The 16700-nt window shown below is 47.5% G+C and overlaps 2 protein-coding genes across 9 annotated transcripts in view; one reads left to right on the top strand and one right to left on the bottom strand.

Annotated features, from left to right (window-relative positions):
- The window catches only part of BBOF1 (basal body orientation factor 1), a 51746-nt gene extending 50863 nt beyond the window's left edge, over positions 1–883 (bottom strand). The window contains exon 1 of one of the 3 annotated variants that reach the window (XM_070065260.1): positions 409–883. In XM_070065260.1, the coding sequence (XP_069921361.1) occupies positions 409–506 (98 nt within the window). In that variant the 5' untranslated portion in view covers positions 507–883. The remainder of the gene's footprint in view (positions 1–408) is intronic. The other 2 variants (XM_070065259.1, XM_070065258.1) reach the window with 2 other exon arrangements.
- Positions 1–16700, top strand: part of ENTPD5 (ectonucleoside triphosphate diphosphohydrolase 5 (inactive)) — a 58677-nt gene that overhangs the window by 639 nt on the left and 41338 nt on the right. For 3 of the 6 annotated variants that reach the window (XM_051826259.2, XM_017349383.3, XM_051826256.2), the window contains exon 2: positions 2260–2338. The gene's annotated coding sequence lies outside the window, so the exon portion shown is untranslated. Of the gene's footprint in view, positions 1–119; positions 455–1217; positions 1402–2259; positions 2339–15847; positions 16252–16700 lie in introns of those variants that run through there. The other 3 variants (XM_070065263.1, XM_051826255.2, XM_051826258.2) reach the window with 3 other exon arrangements.

The following is a 16700-nucleotide window of genomic DNA, read 5'->3' as shown; positions in this document are numbered from 1 at the left end:
CGCGCAGCTGATAGCTCCTGCGAGCGTCTGCACTCCAAGTCAGATGAAGTTGAAAGCGCTGGCTGAATACACTCTGGAAAAGCGGCGTGCTCAAAAGCATCGCGCTCTCTCTCTCTCTCTCTCTCTTTTTTTTTTTTTTTCCGGAGGAGGAGTTCTGTGATTATGCCTTCATTCAGTAAAAATCAGTCATTAAGGAAGATGTGGTGTTCTGGTACCAAGTCAGTGGATGGGAGACTTAGGCTGCGCTGTCTTCTCTCATTTCAAATTCAATTAAAATTACTGTACAGGGTCGTTGTGGAGCCACCCTGTGCCATCTCCCTGGGGCGAAGGGAGTCCCTACACCCCGTCCTGAGGGGGCTCTGGCCTCTAATTCCCCTGCCCCCTGCACACACACCCTTCTTCACTTACGTGATAGCTGCTCCTGAATCGTGATCAGAGGGAGCGTGCTGATTTGGTAATGAGCCCCGAAAGCTCCCTTCAAACATGTTGGTATCATCTGCGAGCATGTTGGTGGCTTATAGTGTATCTCTCGCACGTTTGCCGCTGTGTGTGTCTCGCTCCTGTGTGGCCGTGGGTGGCATCACCTGGCATTGAAGGGGTTGCCTCCAATATGGAGTAAAGCTAGGATGAATGTCTAAAGTTCTGGAAATGAACCTTATAACTTGCAGGAAAAAGAGTAGGACATCTTTCTGGCACAGGCTGTGTATTTGCTATCCTTTCTAAAACTTGGTGGCTTTATAATATGGAAAGCATTCCAGGACTTTGATAATTTGAACAGAGGCCTATTGATTGGTTTAAAAAGATGAAGAATTGGGCCAACGCCGCGGCTCACTAGGCTAATCCTCCGCCTTGCGGCGCTGGCACACCGGGTTCTAGTCCCGGTCGGGGCGCCGGATTCTTTCCCGGTTGCCCCTCTTCCAGGCCAGCCCTCTGCTGTGGCCAGGGAGTGCAGTGGAGGATGGCCCAAGTGCTTGGGCCTTGCACCCCATGGGAGACCAGGAGAAGAACCTTGCTCCTGCCTTTGGATCAGCGCGGTGCGCCGGCTGCAGCGGCCATTGGAGGGTGAACCAACGGCAAAGGAAGACCTTTCTCTCTGTCTCTCTCACTGTCCACTCTGCCTGTCAAAAAAAAAAAAAAAAAAAAAAAAGAAGAATTGTAACAAGGTTGTTTTTATAGACTGATTTTACAAATGAAACTGTTGTGACATGAATATGGCTAAGATGAATGCTAAGAATTCCTACTCTAGTAGAGGTAATTTTAGAATCCACAGCTAGCTGAAACTCCACATTCTCAACCATAGAACTGGATGTTATTATTCTGTCATCTCTTGGTGAGAAGCAAGACATAGTGGAGTACAAGTTGCTACTTAGCAATTCATCTGGTAGCATTTCCCTCCTGATGGTAGGTAGTTTGTGAAGCTTTATTTATTTATTTATTTTCCAGGCAGAGTGGACAGTGAGAGAGACAGAGAGAAAGGTCTTCCAGCCGGCGCCGCAGCTCACTAGGCTAATCCTCTGCCTTGCAGCGCCGGTACACCGGGTTCTAGTCCCGGTCGGGGCGCCGGATTCTGTCCCGGTTGCCCCTCTTCCAGGCCAGCGCTCTGCTGTGGCCCAGGAGTGCAGTGGAGGATGGCCCAATTCCTTGGGCCCTGCACCCACATGGGAGACCAGAAGAAGTACCTGGCTCCTGCCATCGGATCAGCGTGGTGCACCGGCCGCAGCGCGCTGGCCGTGGCGGCCATTGGAGAGTGAACCAACGGCAAAAGGAAGACCTTTCTCTCTGTCTCTCTCTCTCACTGTCCACTCTGCCTGTCAAAAAAAAAAAAAAAAAAAAAAAAAAAAAAGAAAGGTCTTCCTTTGCCTTTGGTTCACCCTCCAATGGCCGCTGTGGCAGGCACGCTGTGGCCGGCACACCGCACTGATCCTAAGGCAGGAGCCAGGTGCTTCTCCTGGTCTCCCATGGGGTGCAGGGCCCAAGCACTTGGGCCATCCTCCACTGCACTCCCTGGCCACAGCAAAGAGCTGGCCTGGAAGAGGGGCAACCGGGACAGAATCCGGTGCCCTGACCGGGACTAGAACCCCGGGGTGCCGGCGCCACAAGGCGGAGGATTAGCCTAGTGAGCCGCGGCGCCGGCCTAGTTTGTGAAGCTTTAAGGGGTTCAGTTTTGCTTTGTGTGTTGAGAATGCTAATACGTTTAGAACTTGGAATAAGCCATTTAGTGTTTTGTTGACTTGGTTTTACAATTCTTTTTCTACCCAGTTTTCATAGTTCCTGCTCAAGATAGAAATGTGGATTGCCTTGGCCGAATCCTCATGCAGGTGAAATCATCATGGTCCTGGTAAGCAGGACAGGTGTCCGGGTGGAAGGCAACACCTGTACTTGTGTAAAGCTGTCACTGTACCTCGTATGCTCGTGGGTGGTAGTGTCTGTGTTGTTTCGTTTCTGAACTTAATTCTCTTGTCTTTTGTCAAATAATACAAATTGTTGTCTTTCGCTTGACTGTAGTACTATCAAGTGTAGATTTGTTCAGCATTAATTTAGTGCTCTTATATATCAAAACAGGTAGTCTATCTGATTTTGTTCTCTAATGGTTCCAAAACTGAGTTTACTTTGTCAAGTTATCCGTGGCTTTACTCTGGTTTGTCTTTGAGACTCTCACCTCATAAATCATCCTTGAAATCACCTGATAGCAGATTCTACTCCGTAGGTGGAAGACACTAGGTAAACAGCTTTTGTCTTGTTTTCACACAGCCAGTGGAACTCTGAATGAATATGTAAGCATTATTATCCAAACTACATCTGAAAGGGGCTGATCAATGTTCCTTCCCTCCCACCTGCCAGTTTTCTTCCCAAATGCCTGCAATGGCTGGGCAAGGCTGGTGGGACCCAATTACTTGAGCCATCACTGCTGTCTCCCAGGGTCTACACCGGCAGGAATCTGGAATTAGGAATCAGAGCTGAGAGTCAAACCCAGGTACTGTGATAGGGGATGATGTGGTCATTGTACCTGCATCTTTTTTTTTTTTTTTTTTTTTGACAGGCAGAGTGGACAGTGAGAGAGAGAGACAGAGAGAAAGGTCTTCCTTTGCCGTTGGTTCACCCTCCAATGGCCGCCGCGGTCGGCGCGCTGCGGCCGGCGCACCGCGCTGATCCGATGGCAAGAGCCAGGAGCCAGGTGCTTTTCCTGGTCTCCCATGGGGTGCAGGGCCCAAGCACCTGGGCCATCCTCCACTGCACTCCCTAGCCACAGCAGAGGGCTGGCCTGGAAGAGGGGCAACCGGGAAAGAATCCAGCGCCCCGACTGGGACTAGAACCCGGTGTGCCGGCGCCGCTAGGCGGAGGATTAGCCTAGTGAGCCGCAGCGCCGGCCTGTAACCTGCATCTTAACCACTAAACTCAATGCCTGCCCCATCTGTGTTTGTGAATATCATGGCAGTTACGTAGTGTCATTCTACTTTTTTTCTGTATTTATTTTTTATTTTTATTTATTTTTTGACAGGCAGAGTGGACAGAGAGACAGAGAGAAAGGAGACAGAGAGAAAGGTCTTCCTTTTTGCCATTGGTTCACCCTCCAATGGCTGGTGTGCTGCGGCCGGCGCATCCCGCTGATCCAAAGCCAGGAGCCAGGTGCTTCTCCTGGTCTCCCATGTGGGTGCAGGGCCCAAGCACTTGGGCCATCCTCCACTGCACTCCCGGGCCCTAGCAGAGAGCTGGCCTGGAAGAGGGGCAACCAGGACAGAACCCGGCGCCCCAACCGGGACTAGAACCTGGTGTACCGGTGCCGCAGGCGGAGGATTAGCCTATTGAGCCGCGGTGCCAGCCCTGTATTTATTTTTTATTTAAAAAATTTTGACAGACATATAAGCATTCTACTTTTTTACTGCGAGGACAGCATCCATGAAATGGATATCATCTTGTGATATCATGACTAGTTCACAGCCCTGCCAGGGCATTGTAAGAAATCTTACAAGTAAGGATTTTTTTTTTTAATTTTTTTTTTTTTTGACAGGCAGAGTGGACAGTGAGAGAGAGAGACAGAGAGAAAGGTCTTCCTTTGCCGTTGGTTCACCCTCCAATGGCCGCCGCGGCCGGCGCGCTGCGGCCGGCGCACCGCGCTGATCCGATGGCAGGAGCCAGGAGCCAGGTGCTTTTCCTGGTCTCCCATGGGGTGCAGGGTCCAAGCACCTGGGCCATCCTCCACTACACTCCCTGGCCACAGCAGAGGGCTGGCCTGGAAGAGGGGCAACTGGGACAGAATCCAGCGCCCCGACCGGGACTAGAACCCGGTGTGCCGGCGCCGCTAGGCGGAGGATTAGCCTAGTGAGCCGCAGCGCCGGCCCACAAGTAAGGATTTAATCTTAATTTTTTGATCAGTTTTTCACATTAGCTGTTTTGTTTATATATGAGATGTATTATCATGTAATTCTTAACTGTTGACATTTTATAAGCGTAATAGTCCACTTTTATTAGTTACCCAGCCTGACAAAGCCATTAGCTCAGACTCGAAGTTCTCCATGAAAACTACACAAATTTCAAGCCCACGTGTATGAAGTTTCATGTTAGAGATCCATTAAGTGTCCATTCAGTTGAGTGTGTGTGAGTAGCAGCTGTATTCCAGGGTCTGTGGTAGCTTGAGGGGACAGTGTGGGTTAAGAGAGATTGCCTGCCCCTTCATGTAAAAGCTTCCAATCTGGACATTGATCTGAGAGTACACAACCTCGCTGGCATCTATACACACACATTTAAACAGTATCAAACAGTGATTGCAATGGGGAATGGCATAGAAGTTGTGTGCTGCTGGAATTTGGAGACATTTAAAACTGAATTAGGGAGCAATTTATAGGTGGTGGACAAAAAGGAAGAGGGAGGGCTCTCTGAAAACGTGGAAGAACGGAAAACAAATTCAGAGTGAACTCGCAACAAGGAGTAGTGTAGAGCAGGGGTTCGCAATAGGTGGTCCACAGACCGACCGGTGCATCAGCATGGCGATTTCACAGGCTTCACCCAAGACCTCCCAAGTTAGAAATGCTGGCGATGAGGCCAGCGGTCTGTGCTTTAGCAAGCCCTCCAGCTGGTTCTGATAGGTGCCAATGTCGGAGAACACTGGTTCTACCGCAGAGGGTTCTGGGAGTAGTGGATGAGAAGCCCTCGAAAGGCGAGCTGTGCACTCACTGTAAAGGACGCACAATGTCAGGAGGGGAGTTGGTTGTCCTGTGGACCAGAGACTTACCAACTTTTTTTTTTTTTTTTTAAGATTTATTTCATTTATTTGAAAGGCAGAGTGACAGAGATAACAAAACTTCATCTGCTGGTTTAATTACCAAATGGCCTCAACAGCTGGGGCTGGGCTAGGAGCCTAGAACTCCATCCAGGTCTCCATGTGGGTGGCGGGGACCCAACTACTGAAGCCATCTTCTGCTGCTTTTCCCAGGCACGTTATCAGGGAGCCAGACTTGAGGTTGAGCAGCAGGACTTGAATCAGCACACATATGGGATGCTGGCATCACAGGCGACGGCTTAACCCATGCCGGCCGTCAGACTCACCACCTTGTGATTTGAGGACTAGATTTGACCTATAAAAGTGTTTAGTTCATCCTGCATGGAGGTTTTGAGATTTGCTTTTGGGTTTTAAGTGGAATTGATCATCACCATTTTAAAATCAGCACCTTTTACATAGACATCTGTGCTTTTAAATATCATAAAAAATTAGAAAACCTGGCAGTAGGGCTCCTGCATTTCATTATGTCAGCAATTGCAGGAACAGCAAGAAGTTTCCCCTGTAGGTGGGGCGTCTGATCTCCAGTCTGCCACAGTCTCCACCCCTTCCTGTTGTTCTGTGCACGCCTTTGCTCATTGGCACTTCATGTCTGGCCCTGTATGTATTTGAGTTCATAATTTCTGTTGTGTACAGTGGGAAATTGATGAAAGTTTTGAGAAGGAGGGTGACATGGTTTATGCATTCATTAATTCATTCAGCAAACATAGATTAAGTGTATCTGCCAGGTTATACAGTGCTGAGTAGTTAGTGTTCAGAGATGAATGAGACCCTGCTATGATGTGGCTTACCATCTAATGAGAAAATGACGAAAACAGCATTGTAGGAAGACAGTGGTAAATGGATCTGAGAATAGAGACCCTGGTGACTGGTAGACAAGGCTAGAGGCCATCACAGTTCAAATCTGAAGTAATAAAGACTAGAATTTAGATATCAGCAAGGGGACTAAGAGGAAAGGTATTTCAAATGAAGGATCTTCAGTCCTCAATAAAAGGGGAGAATATGGAAGGCGAGAGAGGAGAATTCAGAGATAATGAAGACTTTGAGTTGCACATTTGGGAAGTTTCGGTGCCACTAGAGAATGTGGTGCAGTGGGTTAAACTACTGTCCGCAGTGCAGGCATCCCACACTTCCAATCCAGCTCCCTGCTGATGTGCCTGGGAAAGCAGTGGAAGATGGCCCAAGTGCTTGGCCCCCTGCACCCACGTGTGAGACTGGGTAGAACTCCTGGCTTTGGCCTGGCTCAGCCTTGGCCAGTGTAGCCATGTGGGGAGTGAATCAGCAATGGAAGATCTCTCCCTCTCCCTCTCTTCCTCTCTCCCCGTCTCCCCCTCTTCCCCTCACCCCTCTCCCTCTAATTGTTCCTCTCTCTGTATAACTCTGCCTTTCAAATAAAATAAATAAATCTTTTAAAAGAGGGAAGAGAGTCCATTTAACTCCCTCTGTGTATGTATACAGGAGCAGAAGGCGGGGAGGATTGCAGATGCCAGTTTGAAGTTTCTAGTTTTGAATTCAAAGTATTAACAAACACACAATTTAAATATTTTTGAAGGGAAAACTTACTAGGATTTTTGTCAAGATTGCATATTTCAGAATAGATAGTATCATTCTAGGATTACAAGGGAATACCTGGAGACATGTTTAATTTGTGGTTAACAAAACCTAAGAAGGAAGTGGGCTTTGTGGCGCAGTGGGTTAAGTCACTACTTGGGACACTCATATCCTGTGCTGGTTCAAGTCCTGGCTACTCTGCTTCTGCTACGCTTCCTGATAATGCACTTAAGATGGCAACAGATGATGGCCCAAGTACTTGGACCCCTGAGACCCATGTGGGAGACCAGAATAGAGTTCCTGGCTCTTGGATTCAGCCTGACTAGCCCTACCTGTTGAGGACATCTAGGAAGTGAACCAGCACATGGAGGATCTGTGTCTGTCTTTGTCACTCTGCCATTCAAGTAAATCTTAAAAAAAAAAATATGTATATGTATATGTATATGAAGACGTGTCTTGAATATCTTTGCTTTGGAGCCCTGTAGTTAGACTATATAAAATTGCATATTTTATGATATAATAATTGAAATGCATAATTCAAGCCCTCTTTTGAATGTATAATCTTGAGTAGATAAGCTTTCCTTCTTATAGCTTGAAAAGACCTTTTGTAAGTATCAAAACTACTGTTCAGAATTTAAATCAAAATTGACTCTGAGGTAGTGCAGCTAGATAGTGATAGCATAGTTGTTGCCATTTGAAATAGTAGCCATTTTTTCCTTAAGATTTTATATTTGAAGTGCTTGGTCTCCCTTGCCCCCTTTCTTTTTTTTTTTTTTTTTTTTTGAAAAAAAAATTTTTTAAGATTGATTTCTCTATTTGAAAGGCAGAGTTACAGAAGACAGAGAGAGGGAGATCTTCCATCCACTGGTTCACTTCCCACATGGCTGCCATGGCCATGGCTGGGACAGGCTGAAGTCAGGAGCCTGGAACTCCATCCAGGTCTCCCATGTAGGTGGCAGGGACTTGAGTCCTCGGGTCACCTCCTGCTGCTTTCTCAGACGTGTTAGCAGGGAGTGGATTGAAAGTGGAGCAGATGGGACTCAAACCAGCACCCGTAAGGGCTGCCAGCATTGCAGTTGCCGGGTTAACTTGCTCTGCCACAGTGCCAGCCCCAGAGTGGTAAAATTATACAACATCAGCTGCTCCATTTCCTATCCAGCTCCCTGCTAATGTGCCTTAGAAAGCAGTGGAGGACGTCCCAAGTGCTAGGGCCCCTGCTCCCATGTGCAAGACCTGGAATAGACTCCTAGTTTTGTCCTGGCCCAGCTCTGGCCATCACAGCCATTTGGGGAGTGAACCAGTGGACAGAAGACAGAAGATATCTCTCTCTCTCTCTCTCTCTCTCTGTAACTCTGCCTTTCAAATAAATAAATCTTCTTTTAAGATTATAGGATATAAAAATTGCCCTTTTAACTATTTCTTTTCTTTTATAAATTTATCTTTTAATTCCATATTCCATGTACTTTTTTGAAATACCCTAATACCTTTTTTTTTTTTTACATAAATTTATTTATTTATTTGAAAGGCAGAGTTAACAGAAAGAGGGAGAGATCTTCCAACTACTGGTTCATTTTCCCAAATGGCTACAATGGCCTGATCTGGGCCAGTCTAAAGCCAGGAGCTTTTTCTGGGTCTCCAACATAGGTGCAGGGACCATCCTCTCTGCTTTCCCAGGCACATCAGCAGGGAGCTGTATTGGTAGTGGAGCAGCCAGCCATCAAACTGGCACCAGTGCCACAGGCAGTGGCTTTACCTATATGCCGCAGCACCAGCTGCACCACCCCACCCCCCCGCAAATATTTTGTTTATTTGAAAGGCAGAGTTACAGAGGAGATTGAGAGAGAGAGAGAGAGAGACGATCGATCGAGATCTTGATCCTGCCACCAAGGCCAGGACTGGGCCAGGCTGAAGTCAGGAGCCTGAAACTCCATCCAGGTCTTCCATTTAGGTGGCAGGGCCTAAGTACTTGGCCATCTTCTGCTACTTTCCCAGGTGCATTAGCAGGGAGCTAGATCGGAAGTAGAGGAGCTGGGACTGGAACAGGTGCCCATATGGGATGCTGGCACCACAGGCAGTGTGTTAACAGTGTGCCACAGTGCCAGTCACCCTTTTTATTATTTCTAAGTGTATATTTCAGTGGCATTGTATTGACAGTGTTGTACAATCATAACTGCTGTTTTATTTCCAAGTTTTTCATCATCCCAAACAGAAATTCTGTACCTGTTGAACAATGACTCCCATTCTCTTTTTCTCCCAATCCCTGGTAACCTCTAATCTGCTTCTCTCTATATGAATCTGGCTTTCTAGATAATTCATGTAAGGAGAATCACATAATATGTGACTTTTTATACCTGGCCACTTTCACTTAGCATAAAGTTTTCAAGGTTTATCCATGTTGTAGCATGTATCAGAATTCTACCCCCTTATGGCTAAATAATATTCCATTGAAGGTTGTAATCTGCTCTCCAAAGCCTGCCAGAACTGTTTGGAAATAGGAATGTAGATGGAGATAGCAATCAAAAAACAGGCATACTGGGGTTGGTGGTGTGGCATAGTGGTAAAGCTGCCTCCTGTGGTGCCAGCATCCCAAATGGGTGCCGGTTCCAGACGTAGCCTCTTCACTCTTGATTCAGCTCCCTGCTAACGTGCCTGGGAAAGCAGAAGATGGCCCCTGCATCCACGTGGGAGACCGAGAAGAAGATCCTGGCTCCTGCCTTCGGATCAGTGCAGCTCTGGCCATTGCAGCGAACTGGGGCGTGAACTAGCAGATGGAAGACACCTCTCTCACTCTCTGCCTCTCCTTCTCGCTCTGTGTAACTCTGACTTTCCAATAAATAAATAAAACTTTAAAAAATTTATTTATTGGAAAGGCAAAGTGACAGAGAAAGGGAGAGAGAGACCCAGAGAGAAAGGTCTTACAGTCACTGCTTCACTCCCCAAATAGCCATAATGGCTAAGGGCTGGGCAAGGCTAAAACTAGAGTTTTGGAACTCCATCCTGGTCTCCCATGTGGATATCAGGGATTAAAACACTTGGGCCATCTTCTACTGCTTTCCCAGGAGCATTAGCAGGAAATTGGATCAGAAGTAGAATAGCCAGGACTCCAATTAGCACTCTGATATGGACTGCCAGTGTCACTGGTGGCGGCTTAATGTACTACACTGTAGTACATTGCTGTATTACTTACATACTGCCAGCCCCAGAACTTTGCTTGTGTAATTATCCATGTCCATGTTGAAAAGGTGACAGATAAGGGCCGGCGCCGCAGCTCAATAGGCTAATCCTCTGCCTGTGGCGCCGGCACACTGGGTTCTAGTCCCGGTCGGGGCGCCAGATTCTGTCCCGGTTGCTCCTCTCTCAGGCCAGCTCTCTACTGTTGCCCGGGAGTGCGGTGGAGGATGGCCCAAGTCCTTGGGCCCTGCACCCGCATGGGAGACCAGGAGAAGCACCTGGCTCCTGGCTTCAGATCAGCACGGTGCACTGGCCGCAGCGGCCACTGGAGGGTGAACCAACGGCAAAAGGAAGACCTTTCTCTCTGTCTCTCTCTCTCTCACTGTCCACTCTGCCTGTCCAAAAAAAAAAAAAAAAAAAACCAGAGCTCATAAAGGTAAAATTGATATGTAATCTATATAAAGTAATATTCTGCTTTTTCATAGGTAAAATTTATATGCATTTTGCTTTCTTGTTCCTGGCTGAGAGCTCAAATACATGGGAAGAGGTTTATAAGAATTGTCTCAAAGTTCATGACCCTGATTCTGTTGGAGGGTCCCTCATTTGCATAGGTTGACATAAAATTCTAATTTTATGGCTCACTGAATCACATCCCACAAGATTTACAAAGATAAGTGATTATGGTTTAATAAAGGAGTAGGGCACAGAAAACACTTATCAGATAATAGATGGCATGTTGTCAAGGAAAATTAGCTGTACCCCTTGAAGGCTTCCAAAGTTCACAAGAAAATATAACTGATGATCATAATCATGCCCCCTGAACCATAACCTTTTTTTGTTGAGATTTATTTTTTTATTTGAAAGGCAGAGTAACAGAGAGGTAGAGATAAAATTCTTCAGTCCACTGGTTCACTCCCCAGATGGTTACAGTGACTGTGGCTGGGCCGGGGCAAAGCCAGGAGCAGGAGCTTCTTCCGGGTCTACCACATGGACTCAGAGCTAAGGACTTAGGCCATCCTCCACTGCTTTCTCAGGTGCATTAGCAGTAAGCTAGATAGGAAGTAGAGAATCTAGGACTTGAACATGCACCCATGTGGGATGCTGGTGCCACAGGCAGTGGCTTTACCCTCTATGCCACGACACCAACCCCAGAATCCCATAGTATTTTAATTTTAACAGTGTTTGGTAAAAATGTTTCTGGAGTGTTTTATACAAGGAGTGTCATTGTAATATTTCAATCTTATGCTTTTCGCTTTGATTTAGTATGTTTAAAGTAGTATTTTTTAGTCGATAACAAGAAAGGGAAAATGTTTTTATTTCTCTACCTAGTCGAACTCCAGTATAAACAGTACCTAGGGACATTGATTCTTGGCAGTTACTCTTTTTTAAAGAGATTTATTTTATTTATTTGAAAGAGTTACAGAGAGAGGTAGAGCCGGGGGTAGGGGGGATCTTCCATCCATTGGTTCACTCTTCGAATGGCTGTAACGGCCAGAGCTGAGCTGATCCAAAGCCAGGAGCCGGGAGCTGTCAGGGTCTCAAGCCCATGCTAGCCCCTGACCAGCAGGGGCAGCCCAAGCACTCCCCAACAAGGCGAACGGGAGAGGTAAGGTCGACGGGTGATGAACACACAAGCACCTGTGAGTTCTGTCGAAGCAGGAACCACCTTACTGAAGAAGTGTGCAGGCTTATAAAGCTTATGAAAGACGTGTAGTAGGGGAGCCAATCAGCAAAAAGGTCATGCAGGCGTGGGTGGGTCACGCACAGGGGCACCTTAAGCAAAGTATAGGGATCACGCACTGTCCACAGAACTAAAGCGGATCTATCCCTGCTGGTGGTCAGATCTTACGTAGCTTAACCACAGCAGCCGCAGACACGCCCCTCAAACATCTGCCAGGTGCCATATTGTAATGGCGATTTTAGGCAATGTCCAACAAGGAGCTTCTTCTGGGCTTCCCACGTGGGTGCAGGGGCCCAAGGACTTGGGCCATCTCCTACTGCTTTCCCAGGCCATAGCAGAGAGCTGGATCGGAAGTGGAGCATCTGGGACTCAAACCAGTGCCCACATGGGATGCCGGTGCTGCAGGCCAAGGCTTTAACCCGCTGTGACACAGCATTGGTCCCAGCAATTACTCTTTTTTTTTTTTTTTTTTTTTTTTTGACAGGCAGAGTGGACAGTGAGAGAGAGAGACAGAGAGAAAGGTCTTCTTTGCCTTGGTTCACCCTCCAATGGCCGCCGCGGCCGGTGCACTGCAGCCGGCGCACTGTGCTGATCCGATGGCAGGAGCCAGGTACTTCTCCTGGTCTCGCATGGGGTGCAGGGCCCAAGGACTTGGGCCATCCTCCACTGCACTCCTGGGCCACAGCAGAGAGCTGGCCTGGAAGAGGGGCAACTGGGACAGAATCTGGTGCCCCGACCGGGACTAGAACCCGGTGTGCCAGCGCCGCAAGGCAGAGGATTAGCCTAGTGAGCTGCTGCGCCGGCCCCAGCAATTACTGTTTTGTTTTTTTTTTGTTTGTTTTTTTTTTTTGTTTTTTTTTTTTTTTGTTTTTTTTTTTTTTTTTGACAGGTGGAGTGGATAGTGAGAGAGAGAGACAGAGAGAAAGGTCTTCCTTTACTGTTGGTTCACCCTCCAATGGCCGCCACGGCTGGCGCGCTGCGGCCAGCACACTGCGCTGATCCGAAGCCAGGAGCCAGGTGCTTCTCCTGGTCTCCCATGGGGTGCAGGGCCCAAGCACTTGGGCCATCCTCCACTGCCTTCCCGGGCCACAGCAGAGAGCTGGCCTGGAAGAGGGGCAACCTGGACAGAATCCGACGCCCCAACCGGGACTAGAACTGGTGTGCCAGCGCCGGTAGGTGGAGGATTAGCCTATTGAGCTGCGGCGCCAGCCCAAGCAATTACTCTTCTAAAGCAGTGGTCCTACTTTATCTAAAGGGGTTCTTTCCAAGACCAGTATGAATGCCTGAAATCACAGAAGTACTAGACCCCTATATGTACTACGTTTTTTTCAGTGTGTACATACTTATGAGAAAGTTTAATTTATAAATTAGGCACAGAAACTAACTTCAACAATACAATAGAATAGTTATAACAGTATATTGTAATAATAGAATTTTTAGAAAAGACTTCTTTATTTGAAAGGCAGAGTGACAGCAAGAGGGAGAGATAGAAAAAGAGATCTTTCATCTGCTGGTTCACTTCCCAAATAGTCTGAACAGCCGGGGCTGGGCAAGACCAAAGCCAGGATCCAGGAACTCTGTCCAGGGTCCAAGCATTTGGGCCATCTTCTACTGCCTTCCCAGGCACATTGGCAGGAAGCTAGATTGGAAACTGAGCATATGGAACTTGGAACCAGTGCTCCGATATGTGATACTGGTATTGCAGGCAGTGGCTTAACCTGCTGTTCTATTACACTGGCCCCTGTGATGAAAGTTAGTTAAAACCTACAAATTATTTCTGGACTTTTCCATTTAATGTTATTCAACCATGGTTGACCATGAGTAACCAAAACCTCAGATAAGGGAGGACTTGTAAATGCCTTCTCCGGTAGATATGTGTTTGGTGTGGCAGTGATAGCCTGTCACCGCCAGTTTTCATTTTATTTGTTCATTAGAGCAATAAGGATCCCTTGTTGATAGTCTTATTTTCTAAAGAAGTTTGATTTTTTAACAGTAAAAAAAAAGGGGGGGGGGACTTGTGACTTGAGAGAGGCAGCAATAGCAACGGCTTTCCATGTGGTGTGATTATCATAGCTAAGTCAAGTCTGCAACCTGGAGAGTGAAGTCGTGCATTGTGCTGGATCCATTTTGATATAAAACCCAGATGCTCTCGGTGTATAGAGTGGGCCCTTCTGCCGCATGTCTGGTGGTGTTTTTAGTAAGATGGAGTGAAGTGCAGAGAGAAGGGAAAGCTCATTTGTTAGTACTGCCGGTTCATCAGTTCTGTTTTCCTTGTTGGGAGTATCTGAGCTTAGAATTATAAGCACCATAAAGGACATGTGACCCAGTTGCTCTGTGGTCTGTGAGTACACCTTGGCCTCGTGGTCAGGTTTGGGCAAGGAGCCCCCTCCTCACCAGTGTGAGACAACTCTCGTTGGGAAATCCTTCCTGTTTGATATCACACCCTGCAGCTTCTTTCTGTTCTGTTAACACAAATATTTCACTGTGTTTCTTGATTAGTATCTAATTCCAGCTAGATGTATTACTCAACTGGTACCTGTCTTCAAAAGAAATATGACATTTTTTTTCTACTTAAAAAAAATTTATTGGGGCTGGTGCTGCCTCTGCCTCCTGTAACTCTGCCTCTCAAATAAAAATAAGTCTTTAAAAAAAAGAAAGATTTATTTACTTGAGAGACAGAGAGGGAGAGGGAGAGAGACAGAGAGGTCTTCCATCTACTGGTTCACTCCCCAAATAGCCCCAACAGCTGAAGCTGGGCTGATCCTAAGCCAGGAGCGAGGGGCTTTTTCCAGGTGTCCCACGTGAGTGTGGGGATGCAAGCCTTTGGGACATCCTCCGCTGCTTTCCCAGGCTGTTAGTAGAGAGCTAGATCAGAAGAGGAGCAGCTGGGACACAAACCAGTACCCATTTGAGATGCTGGCCCTGCAAGCAGAGGCTTAACCTCCTACACACCACAGCACTGGCCTCTTTCTCCTACTTTTTACTGACTGATTTGAAATATTTAAGTTCATTTTTCACTTTAGAAACAAGCAGAACAGGCCGGCGCCACGGCTCACTAGGCTAATCCTCCGCCTTGCGGCGCCGGCACACCGGGTTCTAGTCCCGGTCGGGGCGCCGGATTCTGTCCCGGTTGCCTCTCTTCCAGGCCAGCTCTCTGCTGTGGCCCAGGAGTGCAGTGGAGGATGGCCCAGGTGCTTGGGCCCTGCACCCCATGGGAGACCAGGAGAAGCACCTGGCTCCTGCCATTGGATCAGCACGGTGCGCCGGCTGCAGCACGCCGGCCGCAGCGGCCATTGGAGGGTGAACCAGCGGCAAAGGAAGACCTTTCTCTCTGTCTCTCTCTCTCACTGTCCACTCTGCCTGTCAAAAAAAAAAAAAAAAAAAAAAAAAAAAAAGAAAGAAACAAGCAGAACATTGTATGTGTTGTAGTTTTTTCTGACTTTCTTTTTTTTTTTTAAAGATTTATTTATTTGAAAGACAGAGTTACAGAGAGAGGCAGACAGAGAGCGTTCTTCCATGCACTGCTTCACTCCCCAGATGGCCGCAGTGGCCAGAGCTGAGCCGATCCAAAGCCAGGAGCCAGGAGCTTCTTCCAGGTCTCCCACATGGGTGCAGGGGCCCAAGGACTTGGGCCATCTTCTACTTCTTTCCCAGGCCATAACAGAGAGTTCTATCAAAAGAGGAGCAGCCGGGACTAGAACCAGTGCCCATAAGGGATGCTGACTTTATTTCCTTAAGTAAAATATTGGAAGTGTGACAGAAGATAGAAAGCTTTAAGTGGTAGAATATATCTTCAGAGAAGTTAAAATCAATATTGCTTTTCATTTTTAAGGTTAATATCAATCAATGGGTTAACATATAGTTCCTAAAGCAGGAAGTATAAAAACTTTGTTAATACCAGGGCACTCCAAAAAGTTTATGGAAAATGTGTATTCTGAAAAAAAATATGCATGGGAGATATCAAAAATTTTTTACACCAGAGAGTAGCCTCATGTATGTCACACACACATACACACACACACACACACACAGGTACAGTCATGTGCTGTGTGAGGGCATTTTGGTCAACGACAGATCTCATGTGTAATGGTATACACCATGCAGCCTAGGTGCGTAGTAGGCTATAGCGTCCAGGTTTGTGTAACTGCTCTCTGATGTTTGCTCAACAGCTAAATCACTTCATGACACATTTCTCAGAACATGTTCCCACTGTCAAGCGATGAGTGACTGTACTGAAAATAAAAACGGGACATAAGATGCAGTGCAAATACTGGTCATAGCTTGCAGCAGCCGCCAGCCTTGTAGATGACCCTCAGTGATACTCACTTCCTCATAGGTGCGCCCTTGTGTAGTACCTTGGCACATGCCGTCAGGATTGGTCTGTATGACCATTAGCATATAGGGAGGGGATAGTGTGTGACCCACAGGGCTAAGTGATAGAAGACATGGCTGCTCTGCCTCGCTTTCTTGGATTGCTGTTGGGAGGAAGCCAGCCATCGTGTTGTGAAGATATCCGAGCAGTGCTGTGCAGAGTCCGCGTGAGGAGCAACTGAGGCTTCCTGTCGATCATTGAGTGAGTCGTCCTCCAGCCCCAGGCACCCTTAGATGACTGCAGGCCCAGCCTACATCTTCTATTTTTATTTTTTAAAGATTTATTTATGGCCGGTGCTGTGGCTCACTTGGCTAATCTCGCACCTGCGGCGCCGGCACCCCGGGTTCTAGTCCCTGTCGGGGCGCCGGGTTCTGTCCCGGTTGCTCCTCTTCCAGTCCAGCTCTCTGCTGTGGCCTGGGAGGGCAGTGGAGGATGGCCCAAGTGCTTGGGCCCTGCACCCCATGGGAGACCAGGAGAAGCACCTGGCTCCTGGCTTCAGATCGGCGCAGCACGCCAGCCATAGCAGCCATTAGGGGAGTGAACCAACGGCAAAAGGAAGACCTTTCTCTCTGTCTCTCTCTCTCTCTCCCTCTCACTGTCTAACTCTGCCTGTCAAAAAAAAAAAATTATGTATTTATTTGGAAGGCAAA

The sequence above is a fragment of the Oryctolagus cuniculus genome, chromosome 20 (assembly GCF_964237555.1).
Source record: "Oryctolagus cuniculus chromosome 20, mOryCun1.1, whole genome shotgun sequence".
NCBI lineage: Eukaryota > Metazoa > Chordata > Mammalia > Lagomorpha > Leporidae > Oryctolagus > Oryctolagus cuniculus.
Note: the sequence above shows the minus strand (reverse complement) of the source record. Positions and strands in the feature narration are given on the sequence as shown.